General features: G+C 44.8%; 1 protein-coding gene across 9 annotated transcripts in view; it reads right to left on the reverse strand.

Annotated features, from left to right (window-relative positions):
* The window catches only part of PCDH10 (protocadherin 10), a 35956-nt gene extending 22234 nt beyond the window's left edge, over positions 1 to 13722 (reverse strand). For all 9 annotated transcript variants that reach the window (XM_038178453.2, XM_027456761.3, XM_038178451.2 and 6 more), the window contains exons 1-3: positions 10034 to 13722; positions 8697 to 8755; positions 8017 to 8123 (exon numbers count right to left, since the gene is read on the reverse strand). In XM_038178453.2, coding sequence (XP_038034381.1) covers positions 8017 to 8123; positions 8697 to 8755; positions 10034 to 12637 — 2770 coding nt within the window. In that variant the 5' untranslated portion in view covers positions 12638 to 13722. The remainder of the gene's footprint in view (positions 1 to 8016; positions 8124 to 8696; positions 8756 to 10033) is intronic.
* Positions 13723 to 13876: the final 154 nt, after the last annotated feature.

The following is a 13876-nucleotide window of genomic DNA, read 5'->3' on the forward strand; positions in this document are numbered from 1 at the left end:
TTTATGAAAGTGAAATATTTGTAAGTCTTACAAAGGAACTAGCCGTGCATGTGTGCACGCAGACAGAACCTATTGGTATGAAAAGCAGATCTTATAGAGTAGGAATCCAGCTTTTAAGTGATCAAGATGGCTCACTAAATCAATCATTACATCATTCTTTTGGAGAGAGTGTTCAGCAGTCCTTACTATCTAGTCATCCAAGTAATGGGATGGAATCCTATAGTAAATAACTCTAATTAGCAGTACAAAGGTAGCTGTAGTCCAATGTGACATGGCTGTGGATACTATCGACAAAATTGTTAATGTTTCCCCTATATCAGCAAACACCTGTCCCTGCCAACACAAAACTGTTTGCTTACAAATCCTTTAATGCTATTAAGATTTCAATGACAAGCTATGCTTCCATTGATTATCTTAAGAACAGCAGTCCAAAAGAATATTTCCTGACAGTGATTCACGGAGTTGTTGGATTACACTTGTTTTGAGAGGAATGGTGTATGAAATCACAGGCATAGAGGAAAATAAATACTAAGGTCTCCAAGTTGTTATTCAACACCATAAAAAAAAAGCAGTACGGCAAAGAAATATCCTTTTCTTGTACTTATAAAGATTCCTTAGTGTCTTAGAATAGATATATGTCAAAACTGAACTAGATGTTACAAACATTGCATTTACAGGCATTCCGTTAGAATTTGAAGAAAAAAAAAGACAACTTGCAAGAGAAATAGTAAAAAATATTGAAAAGCTGTAATAAGATTCATGCATTGTAGCTCATTCACCCGCCAACGTTGTGAAAGACTTGGTTAGCTCAATCTCCAATGCGAGCTTTAGTATTAAGAATGCTACCACTGTTTTGAACTATAATTTGATTTATATTAGTAATATTTCTGTGTGATTTCACACTACACAAAACAATCTCTTCAGCAAGACTCTTTCTGAGCTATCAACAAGTGCTTGAGATCTAAAGGCAGTCGTTTAAGCAGACAAAAATAAAAGGGGAAAAAATTAAGAAAAAAAGCTTTTTACCTCAGATTAATCTCCCTTTATGACTTTTAAATTTTAAATTAAGTCATATACAATGCTAGGTCCAGCTTCGATTAGAACCTTGCATTGATAATTGGCATGCACAAGTCTGAAAATAAATTACTGATCAGTGAACTGTTGAAGAATGCAAACGTGAACTGTAGATACGATTAAGGAATCAGATGAAGATCATCATGCAAGGTGTACAAATTGTATGGTTCTAAATTCTGTAATCGTAGCAGCTAACGACTGAAAAGAAAGGTTTCCTGGAAAGAAATGAACACATTGCCATGTCTATAAAACAATGTGCATATGTGCACATGTGTATCTTATATACAGAAGCATTTGAATAAAAATCTCTCTTATGCAAGAAAAGACATACTCTAGAATTCAAACTTCTTTGCTGTTTAGCACATTTGTTCTCGCTCTTTTTTTTTTTTTTTCTCCAGATTTCCTAGCAAAGTTACATGTAAACAAGAAATAACCCTGCTTCTAAAAGGGAACTGATTACAGTTGCATTTTGTTAACAGTGTACCAATGACCATACTCTTTCAACAGTTTATCAAAGAGAGCAGAAGAAAGACAGAAAAAATTATGGATAAATACTAAACTGCGTTCTTTTGTCAGTGGGGAGAAAGATATTATAGTAACATTGTATTTAAGACATATTCAAAGATAGATTCTTTTATCTACTTGTGGATTTTTATTTCCTCTGGAAAATTAACCTCCATTTTACTATTTTGTTTTCACATCAGCTGCTAAACCGCAAAATGTCTCTATCCAAAAATTAATTTTTAGTTCCTTTTCAAATACTGCTTCCCTAAGACAGTGCGCCGAATAGTATTATGTAACAGCATGTAAGGGAAATGTGACAGCCTCCTTAAATCAGGATTTTGAATAAACAAAGTAACGAATGTAGGAGATACCAACTGAAAGCTTGCATGACAAATCCACCCCCCCAAGAAGCTGAGAACTTCTAAAAGAAAAATATAACAAAAAAAAAATAAAAATCCAAATTTCAACATCCACTGCTAACAAGTAGCTAGAAAGTTTGATTACCATGCAAACAGCTGTTCAGAGAGGACTGAGTTGGGTATTACTCCTACTTGAATCAGTCACAGAGTTCCCTAAAAGGTTAATGGGCGCAGAACTAAGCCTTTGGCTTTAATATTTCAACAGAAAATAAATTCAGATTATCAGTCTAGTTTGGGAATCCCTGGGCACCTATGTATATTTACATTGACTATGATACGAGCTATTCTTCCTCCACTTTTTTCCTGTGGGTTATACTATAGATTTCTCTGTTTTTAGTTGAAAAGCATTAAAAATGGGGTGGGTGGCAGGGCAGGAAAGGCTGTTCACTAGATTCCAGGAAGGAAGAGTATATCATGCTACATGACGTAAGAAATTCAACACAGAACTCCTTTATTCACCAAGAATCATATTCTTGATTTATAACAAAAATAAATGTTCAGCAATATGACACTTCTATCTCATCTCCCTCATAAATCTGCTTATGTATATAGTCTGAAGTAAACTATCCATCGTAATTGCAAATCCACATTAATGAAAAACCCTTTATATTTTCCACTTAGTTATCATATTAGACCTTGCATGTAGATAAACAGATTTTAAAGGTGGCTCTGAATTATGAATTTCAAATGTTCTTTGCAGATACAAATAGATAGTACAGGGCACCAAAGAACCAAAAAATGATAAGCATTGAGTTATTCCAAATACAGCATACATATAAAAGCTCATAGCAAAGGTCAGGTCTTATCTGGATAGGCCAGTGGGCAATATGAGCTTTTGCACAACCTAACTTTGCAGATTTTGAAGGAAAAAGAGCCCCTGCCCCTTCCTCAAAGGAAACAAAAAACTAAGAAAGGAGTCAAATAAGTTGCATATCTGCATCTGAATTTCCTGACCTCAGGTGCTTTGAATACTACTTGGTAGCATTCCCTTTCTAAAGCATAGTCCAAGTTTGCTTCCTTTTTGTATTTCAAAAGGAGAAAATCAATTTTTTTTTTTTTTTTGCGTGCATGAATTCTACTTGATTTGAAACACAATTTAAGATCAAAGCGAAAATTAAGCCTAAAACCATTTTTAAATAATTTATCATTTCTTAATGTAATTAAGAGAGAAGAGCCATATACCAAGCCTTTAGAGTAATGATTGAACATGTTCATATATACATTGTTGTGTAAACAATGTAATAAAAAGAAAAACAAAAAAGCAAAATATTTTAATGTTTTTGTAGTATTGTTATCAAGAGTTTTTTTTTGTTGTTTTTTTTTTTTTTTTTTTCCCCCAATGTGTACCTTTCTTTTGTCTTTCTTCATGAATTTGACTTTTCCTTAGAATTAAATGGCATTTGTTGCTTTTTCTGTAGTAACTTTCTAAGGATTGGATGGCAAATAGATGTGATGTAGGGAACCAGAACTCCTTTTTGGAGCTCCCTTACCATCTCGGCTACTCATTTGGTTAGATTACCCTTGAGCAAGTTAGTCATTTCCCTGTGATTCATGTTTTCTGTCTGTAAATAAGGATAATGATTTTAACCTCCTTTGTGGAAGATTTTATCTACTGAAGAAATGGACTTCATGAAACAGAATTATATCATTCTTTCTTGCTAAGTAATTGGTGTGCTGCCTTGGATAAAACTGACTTCATCTGCATGAGAACATGAAAAAAAAAAAAAAAAGACTTAAACATCTTCAATATTCAGCTCTTCCAAATCTCAGCTTGAAAGCCCTATCTGGTCTATTGAGATGTGAACATTATTAAGCATGCAGCTCAAGGAAATAAGGGAAAAAAAAAAAAACAAAAAAAAACCTCAGTTCAAGTCAAAGCACTTTTATAAGCCATTTTAATGTTCACTCTTACTTTATCCAAGATAGACTGTTAGCCCAAGTGATCTTCAAAACAGGATTTAGCTGTCACTCTGCATAGGCTCAGAAGGAACACTGTTTTTTTCCCCTCTGTCCCTTTATCACCAAAATTCTCCTTGCGACTTCTCAAATCCTTGTCCCTATGAACAGTGAAATATCATAACTATTCTACATCCCAGCAATAACGCCTCTTGGGGTTTACTAAATCTGAATTGGTGTGAGGTAATGTTTCACCCTGTGCCTGCGTGTTAGACCACTATCAATTCCCTTCATAAATTTCAATAGCGGAAATCTGATCTTAGCTCTCAGGCAGTCACCAATACATACTGTCCAGTGCAGTACCGCACCAAGTAGATTGTAAAAAAGTTGATGCATTTTATAATATGTGATTTACGGTATGTGTATTTTGCTTCACATCTCAGATACTCCTTCCTGAAGTACATCTGAGAAATCATGCCAATTCAGTGAAGACAGCGAAACAAAGGTAATATTGTAAAGAACTCTGCATGTTCAGCGTGAGAAAACTGAGTAGCTAGTGACCAACCATACAAAATAAGTTGATGGCGTGAGTCCAAATCTTACAGGACAGGTGTCTAATCACACAGTTTAAACATACACACACACACAGAGTACTAATTGGCACCCAAGTCAGCAGTTTCACAAGGGAGGCCAAGAATTTAATCAACCATGGGAAATAAACTAACTTCATGCTTAGAAATGACTCCTACAGAACATGACTGAAATACAGTGTGTTAATAATAGGTAGTAGTGTTGCATTTGTTCTACAACAAAATAACAGCTTTTGTCTCAACAATTTTCAGCCAGAGAAGAAGAACATGAGTAATTATAACACCCATTTTGGATTTGTGAAACCCCTCCCTCCATCTACCAAAAACTTCCTGCGTGACCTTAGGAAGGCCATTTTCCGAAAGACTTAGATCCTTACCACCCTCAGTGAAATAATCACTCAATCAGTAAATATTAGGCTCTTGAACACTTTTGAGTATCTTGCCATTCTCTGCTAAATGCAGATGACAGTCCTTTCCTGGTTCATTGATATTGAGGTAGATAAGAATGCAGATAACAATAATGCATTCAGGTGCTACCTTAATGGGAACAATATGAATCCCTCACATACTTTCCAGAAACCATGATTAAATCACTACCAAGAAAATATATACATTGTTAAAAGATGAACCAGAATCTTATTTGAAAACACAATGGGACATTTTATGACACACAGAACAGCTCAGTTCAGAATTTTTGCAAAATAATTGTGGAGGAGAACTCTATGACACTCTGCTAGATTTTCATCCTGCATGATTACCTTCCCAACTAATAACTCACCACAACTTTGACAGCCAGCTAGCCTAGCAATGGACTCCTACAGAATAGCTATGTGTGTGCCAAAGGATTCTTCACCGGTGACAGTAACAAAAGTCATGCACAGAAAAGGAAAAAAAGATGTTTTGCAAGCAAAACATGTTGCTGACTAAAACTGGTAGAGAAGAAGTATTATTTTTCAATGAGAATGTTTGACTAAACATTTTCAGACACAAATACAATGCTTTTGAAAACAAATATGAGTCTGCATGGTATCAGGTAATATCTTAGGAAAAAAAAAAAGCATTATCAACAACTGTGTTTTCCTTTAATAATTTAGATAGAATTGATTCTAAAGCACTAGAGTAACTGAGAAACTGAGAAGGCATTCCCTCAGACATTTCCTCTAGTAATTCAAAATCAAACAAGATTTATGCTCATTTTTTTCATAAAATTAATCACAAAAAGCTAATAGCAAGAGTGATGTCTTTATATCAAAATATCTTGTCATCACTTTGGTCAAAGGGAGCTTTCTTTGTACTGTGATAGCACGATTGAGCCCAAAACTTTGAGAAAATCTGTATTATACATTAGTAGGAAACGATAGCAATTTCTTTAGAGAATTGTATTTAAATATTTATTGGGAACCAGCATTTTAAAAATTGCTCATGCAAATTACCCTGAAAGCACAGCACCAATATATTAAATTGGAAGTTCTGTGTGTTTGAGGTTTCAGCTCAAAATTGTTACTTGTGAGCTGACCAAACCTAACTGTCAGCACTCATTACCTCATCTGCAATCATAATTTACATTACAGAAGTTCATAAATCACATCAGACCACTGAGTGATTTGAAAATATTTTGAAACTGTAGTTTTGCCTCTAATTCAGTAAAATAGAAATAAGAAAAATAAGGAATTTACCCAGTTAAGAACTAACATCAAGTTTGACAACAGTCCCAGTGTTCTTATCTGAAATAGACTACTTGTAAAACTGGGAGAAAGAATAGAGAGCAGAGGCACAACAATAACAGCACTGGATGCATCTAAAAGAAAATAGCTTTCAGTTTATGTGCAACTATATGATTATATTCCCACCGTCAGTCAAACCCAGCCCCTTCTGCAGATGTTTATTCTTTTCTCTCCTGTTTGGTTATTATGGTTCATTATGCTGAGGGACTAAACTGATTGAAATGTTCATTGAGATGACTGCTGCAGTAAAATGCGTAAAAGAAAAAAAAAGGAATGCGGGGAGGGCAGGAGGAGAGGGAGCTTTTTATAACTCAGTAGCACTGATTGCTGCATCAGAAACAGTGCAAAAGAATGGGTGGGGGGAGGCTAAATACATGGCTTTTTAAGACAACAATAAATCATACGCCATATATAGGCCAAAAATGAAAGAGGCTCTGTGTTCAGATGTAAACTTCTGGCAAGACCTGGTTTGTTGTCAGGTTCCCAGACACAAAATAGACACTCTGTTCACTTAGCATGAAGCCCTGCAAGAAGCAGGGAGCTCCGGAGACTCTTGGCTCTTCTCGAGTCTCATTAGGTCTGCATATTAATGACTTGCAGCAATATAAAGGGGCCCTGTAGCAGCCTCCTCTTCCCCTGGTTCCTGGGTTTCCCATCGTTAAGGGGACAGTGACTATAGCAGCAGGAACATAGAGGATATTAACAGCACACAAGAGATGCTGCACTGCTATGACAGCACAGTCCCTTGCCCTGAAATCTTTTAAAATGGAGTTTGGGGAAAATAAAATAAAATATAAAAATAAAACAAAAATATAAAAATAAAAATAGAAGAGTGGAGAAACTCATGCAGTCTTTTGTATGACATACTTGTAGCAAATCCTAATATATGACAAGGCATAGACAAAACAAGGGGAAAGAAATCACTTCACTGATTCAAAGCATACCAGACCTTTGGAAACTGCAGTAGGGAGGAAAGCAAAAGCATTTCTGGATAAAATGCAGTGTGGGAGTGAGAATGAATTCTAATGCACAGACTCTAAACAATGTCCCTTTCAAAGGAAAACTGACAGTATGAGAGCAAAGACAGCAAGCCATAAGCCTAGGAATAACACTGCAATGTATATGTTTTCTAGGTGATTCGTATCATGGCTATATTGTAGCCTTTCAAAGCATTTATTTGCTTTGCTAGGGCTGAAAGAAATATGCTTAAAAATACCTTAGCCTTATTAACATGGAGGTCACTTACACTATATGGTCTGTTAATTTGAATTGAAAAACACTCCTCTAAAAATGCTAAGGTATTACCCATTCAGAACACCCAATGCGTCTCCACTGATCCCCAGCAAAAATCCTCACAGTCTGGCTGTCATTCAGTCACTGGGCTCATTCTTTGCCTTGCCTTGGGAACTCCCCCTGCACTTCACACTGCTGTGAAGTGTCTACTAAACAAAGTTGCCTAGTGCTTTGAAATCCTGCAACTCTATTGTTGGGAAAAAAATGCACTAGAAAACATACTGATAACTTTGCTTTAATGTGGAGGAAGTTTTGCTACAGCCACTAATGCAGAGTAACATGCCAACCTTCCCCTGCCCCCAGACCAAAACAATAAAATAAGTTTTGCCACTTGAATGCATGGCATTCAAAATTGTCTCCTTGTGTAGGTTACCATAGTGGCAAGCTGGCTTAAACCCAGCCTTCCATGCAATATGCTTACATTATTTTATGCTGGTCTTACATTCCTACAGGTAACTGCTCTTTCTAGTCTCCCTACTTAAAGATCGACTATTTCCACTGTCTTATCAGACTTACCAGAGGATTGACCTCGATTAGTGGCATCATGATCACTGTCTCCTTGCTCACTGTCTCCATGACCACTGTCCTTAGAGCTTACTATGTCTGCTTCCTGGAATGCAGAACTAGACACAGAAACATCCTTACATTAGAATAAACATGAAAGAGGAAGTCATAAAACATTCTTCTGCCATCACATGGCCAAACATGGTGCTGCATTCACCCACTCCTGCCTTGCTGCACTGCTTCTGCAGAGGCACTCTGTCCACCACAAACAAAACTTGTGTTTTCAGACATTGCTAGTCTAGCTGAAACGGACAGCAGGCATTAGCACTCTGCATGTTTTTCGTGTAATCGGTATAATTAATTTGGTATCATTTACATAAGCTGGATAGCTAAATTATCACTCAGAGAGGCCAGTGTTATCTGGTACACCCTGCAGAAGGATTCATAAGTATTTAAAGCACGTTTTAGGCTAATACACGAAATGAGATTTTGTTCTCTTTTCAGATGATTTTGAAAAGAGTTCAGAAAAGCCGTAATTCAGACTCATTTAGTTGATAGCATTTTTTTAATGTGTCTACATACATCCGTTTCCCCACTGCTTTGCTACTATTTTACATCTGCAGTAAACACATCTCTGCATCCCATTCACACTTGCTAAAGCATGCATTATGAAAACACGATTAAGCTCATACCTGTTTACCCGTCGGGGTCTGTCAACTAGATAACTGAGCTCAGCACGCTGATGTTTTGTCTAGGAAAAAGAAAATATTAGGAAATATTTGATCTCTTGATACTTCTGTAGCCAGCATCAGAAAATATAGAAGAGCAGCTCACCATATTCACTATAAATGGTAATGTTTAACTGCAAGTAGGCCTACACAATCTGCTTCTAGGACGTAAGGAGAGAAACCCACCAGCCCTCGCCTCTTCTTCACACATATGGGAAAGCACGAGGTATTTTTTTCCCTGAGTTCTTTGAGACAAGATTCACACATGTCTTCTCACAGTGCATGCTGTCAAGCATCACAAGGACTCCCACAAAATCAGCGCAACTATTTCTAGACTTGTGTACTGCTTGCTCTGAGGAAAACTTCTTGGAATCTAGTTTTTGGTCTGTTTTTAATTCCAGCATATAAAAATAGGCAGAGACAGTTTAGTTGTTGCACACTAGGGGAGAAAATAAATCAAGATACCCCCGGGTCCTCAAAAAGGCAAGAGGAGACAGAGTTTTACACACATTTCAACGAAAAGTCCACTTTAAAAGCCAACACTAGACATTTTATTTCAAGATGTAGTCAGCCTTAGAAAACATAATTCAAACTACCTCTGCCAGACTGGACAGCATTGAGGTTACAGTATTCACATTAAGAGAGAGAGTGTTTTCATTAGGACACAAGCAGAGGAGTACCAAGGGTGTGTATGAGCTAGCTGAGTAAATGATTACCAGGGGAGTTATGATATGGCATACGCTTTGATAGAGATTCTCTACATGCTAGGCAACACAATACAGAGAACAAGCTTAACAAGAGGGAACTTTAAATCTGCATGTAACTTGACAGAAACTCCTTCTCGGCTGCCTTTCTTTGTGAGTTCAGCTTTAGGTTATAAAGGGCTGTTCAGGCAGAGGGAAGAAAAGTCAAGGAGTAAACTCTAGCTCACAAATCCCTTAAAGTTCCTGCTAACTGCAGAGATTGTAATTCTCCCCAGAGGAGGGGGTTTCCTTTGGCAGAAGAGGTTTGGGAAAGGGTTTGGAAAGACTAAAAGTGCAGTCCCCATATTTCTCCCTGTGGTTATTCCCGGTGTTATCAGAGAAGCACAGCCCCCTGCAAAGCACCACCGAGCTCCCGGCCAGGAGAGGACCCCTGGACGTGAGGGCAGGGGGTGGGCAGATGAGGTGCAAAACCACCACCACCACCACCACCACCACCCCCCCCCCAAAAAAAAAAAAAGCAGGGACAGAGGAAGGGCCCGGGGGGGGAGGAATTGAGTCAGGGGGAGCGGTACGGGGACGGGCCATCTCCCCCCTTACCTCGCTGGAGAGGATGCTGCCGTTGGAGATGATGTCGGGCTGCTGGTCGGCATAACCGGTGACGATGGCCCCGCAGGGGTTGTGCTCGGCGTCGGTGCTGCGGGAGGGGCTGCAGGGCTTGAGGAACATCAGGTCGGTCTTGGCGGACTCGGGGGTGAGGCAGACCTGGTAGCAGTAGTTCTGGTTGTGGTGGTGGGAGCCGAAGCTGCCCGCCTCCTCGGCCGGCACCTGCGCCGGGTTGCTGGGCACGTTGGAGCTCTGCACCAGCATGATGTCCGACTTGCTGAGCTTCTTCTTGCGGGCCCGCGCCTGGCGGCTGCAGCAGGGGCAGCAGCAGCAGCAGCCCAGGCAGCAGTCGCTGGCCAGGCAGGTGTAGATGTTGAGCTTCTTCTCCTTCTGGCAGCGCACGGCCAGCACGATCATGGCCAGCAGGAAGACGAAGGACACGGAGCCCAGCGCGATGATGAGGATGAGGGTGAGGTCGAGCGACGCGTCCCCCCCGGAGCGGCTGGGACGGTGCTCGCCGCCTGCCCCGCCGCCCCCCGCGCCCGCCCCGGCTCCCTGCCCGCCGCCGCCGCCGCCTCCGCCGGGCCGCTCGGCCGCGCCGTCCACCAGCACCACCTGGATGGCGGCGGTGGAGGAGAGCGGCGGCTGCCCGTGGTCGCGCACCTCGACGAGCAGCTCGTAGGGGCGCTGCGGGTCGCGCTTGGCCGGCACCCTGCGCGCCGTGCGGAGCTCGCCGCTGCGCCAGTCCATGCGGAAGAGGCTGGCCTCGTTGCCCCGCGCGATGCTGTAGGTGAGGCGCGCGTTGTCGCCGTCGTCGGCGTCCACGGCGGCCACCCGGCTCACCAGGTAGCCCGGCTCGGCGCCGCGGGGCAGCAGCTCCCTCGCCGGGGTGCCGTTGCGGCCCGGCACGGGGCTGACGATGGCGGGCGCGTTGTCGTTCTGGTCCACCACCACGATATTGACGGTGGCGTTGGCGGCCAGCGGGCGCGGCTCCTCGCCGGCGTCGCGGGCCTCCACCTGGAAGCTGAACTCCTTGAGCTGCTCGTAGTCGAAGGAGCGCAGCGCGTAGAGGAAGCCGTTCTCGGCGTTGATGGAGACGTAGGTGAAGACGGACATGCCCTGGATCTGGCTCTCCAGGATGGAGTAGGCGAGCCGCGCGTTGGCGCCCTGGTCGCGGTCGGTGGCGCTGACGGCGTAGATGTAGGCGCCGGGCACGTTGTTCTCGCTGACGAAGACCTGGTAGACGGGCTGCGAGAAGCGCGGCGCGTTGTCGTTCACGTCGCTCACCCGCACCTGGATGGACTTGCTGGTGCTGAGCGGCGGCCGGCCGCCGTCCCGAGCCACCACCGTCAGCGTGTAGGCGTCGCCGCCCGGCTGCTCGCGGTCGAGCGGCCCCTCGGTGACGATGGTGTAGTAGTTCTTGAAGGAGCTCTTGAGGCGGAAGGGCGCGTCGCCCTGCAGCAGCTCGCACTGCACCTGCCCGTTCTCCTCCGAGTCGCGGTCCGACACGCTGAAGAGGGCCACCACGGTGCCCGGCGCCGCCGCCTCGCTCACCGCCTCCTTGACGGTGGAGAAGCTGATCTCGGGCGCGTTGTCGTTGGCGTCCAGCACCCGCACCAGCACCTTGCAGTGCGCCGGCACGGCGTTGGGCCCCAGGTCCTTGGCTTGCACGTACACCTGGTACACGCTGCTCTCCTCGTAGTCCAGCTCGCCGCTCACCTCCAGCCGCCCGGTGCGCGGCGCGATGCCGAAGAGCTCCCGGGCGCGGGCCGAGATGTGGCTGCTGAAGGAATAAATGACCTCGCCGTTCTGCCCCTCGTCGGGGTCGCTGGCGTTGAGCTGCAGCACCAGGGTGCCGGGAGGCGAGTTCTCGGGCAGCGACACGGTGTAGACGGGCTGCTCGAAGGCGGGGACGTTGTCGTTGGAGTCCAGCACCCGCACGGTGAGCAGGGCGGTGCCGGTGCGCTGCTGGGGCTGCCCGCCGTCCACCGCCGTCAGCACGTAGCGGTGCACGGCTTGCTGCTCGCGGTCCAGCGGCTGGTCCAGCACCAGCTCGGCGAAGCGGTTGCCGTCGCCCTGCGTCTGCACGTCGAGGGAGAAGTAGCTGTTGGGGGTGATCTCGTAGGTGCGCAGCGAGTTGGTGCCCACGTCGGGGTCGAAGGCGCTCTCCAGGGGGAAGCGGGTGCCCGGCGTGGCGCTCTCCGAGATCTCCACCGTGAGGTCGGGCTCCGGGAAGGAGGGCGGGTTGTCGTTGATGTCCAGCACCTCGATCTCCACCCGGAACAGCTCCAGGGGGTTCTCCAGGAAGACCTCCAGGTGCAGCAGGCAGGAGGGGCTCTGCTTGCAGATCTGCTCCCGGTCGATCTTCTCGTTCACGTAGAGCACCCCGGTCTCCAAGTTGAGCTCCAGGTAAGGGCTGCGGGAGTTGGGCGCCGTCTGGAAGCGGCGAGCCGAAAGTTTTGTAATGTCCAAGCCCAGGTCCTCGGCGATATTTCCCACGAACGTGCCATGCTCCTGCTCCTCCTGCACCGTGTAATGGAGCTGGCAAAGGGCCCCCTCCACCATCCAGAGCAAGGCGAGGAGGAATAGCACGACCATCTCCAAGCGGGGAAAGAGAGCCCCCCTCCCCGACACCACCTCTTCCTCCTCTTCCGAAAACCACCACCTCCTCCTCCTCCTCCGAAAGCACACAGCGCAGTGTGTGCGCCTTTGCCTGTGTGTCTGTGTGTGTGAGTGTGTCTGTGCGTGTCCGCGCCTCCGAGCGTGCGGGGAGAGAGAGAGAGAGAGAGAGAGAGAGAGAGAGAGAGAGGGATCGGGGGAGGGGGGAAAGGAAAGGGGGGCTTGGTTTGGGGGGGGATACGCTAGGTATTATTTCTTCTGATTCATGTTAAGAGCTTTTTCTCCCCCATCTCCCTCCTATTTGTTACGAGTATTATTGTTTCACACGCTGACCAAATGAAGAAGGCAGGCGTCCCCACTTCATCTGTGATCTTCGGAATAAACGGCCAACTAATAATAGCTATTAGCTGGCTGTATCTATAGATAAACAGTAGCCCGCTTTTATTTATTCCGAGAGTCTTGGCACTGCACCGCGGCAGCAGCAGCGGCGGCGGAGGCAGCAGCAGCAGCAAATCCCAAGGAGGAAATTTTTATATTTCAAGATTGTCCTCGGTTTGTCTTCCTGGTGGGAGCTGGAGGGGTAGATGCTGCTGGAAGAGCCGGTGGACATGCCCTCTCGAGATGCAAGAAAAAGGCAGGAAACCGCGAAATTAAAAAAAGAAAATAAAATAAAAAATTAAAACCCGCAAAAAAAGATTTCAGATCAAAAAAGGCAGAGAACAGCTTCGCTACCCAAAACTTTCATTCCCTGATTTCTCGGGGATCTCCTCTTTTTATTTAGAGGTCTTAGATTTTTCTCTCTTCTATCAACAGTCTCTCGTTTTCTTCTTTTATTGCTATCATTACGCTCATCATCATCACCATCACCCTGCTATTTTACGGATGTGCCGGTCAGTTTTTTTCCTCCTCTCTCGCTGCTTTTGCGTCTAACCCCTCTCTGTCTGTCTGTCTCTCTGTCTCTGCTTGCTGCTGCTGCCGCCGCCGCTCTCCTCCCGTCCCGGCTCCGTCCCCGTCCCCGGCTCCTCTGATCTCTGCCGGCAGTTTCTGAGCCGGCAGCGCTCGGCTCCGCTGTTTTTGCGCAGCGCCCGGCTCCTGCCAACCAATCGGCTGCCAGCACCGCCCCCGGGGGCGGCGCCCATTGGCCGCGGCGCACGTCAAGTAGGCTGCAGCACGGCCGGGCGGGCAGTGCGTGCGGCACAGGCAGCGCAATGCAATGCG

This window comes from Anas platyrhynchos, chromosome 4 (genome assembly GCF_047663525.1).
Source record: "Anas platyrhynchos isolate ZD024472 breed Pekin duck chromosome 4, IASCAAS_PekinDuck_T2T, whole genome shotgun sequence".
Classification (NCBI taxonomy): Eukaryota; Metazoa; Chordata; class Aves; order Anseriformes; family Anatidae; genus Anas; species Anas platyrhynchos.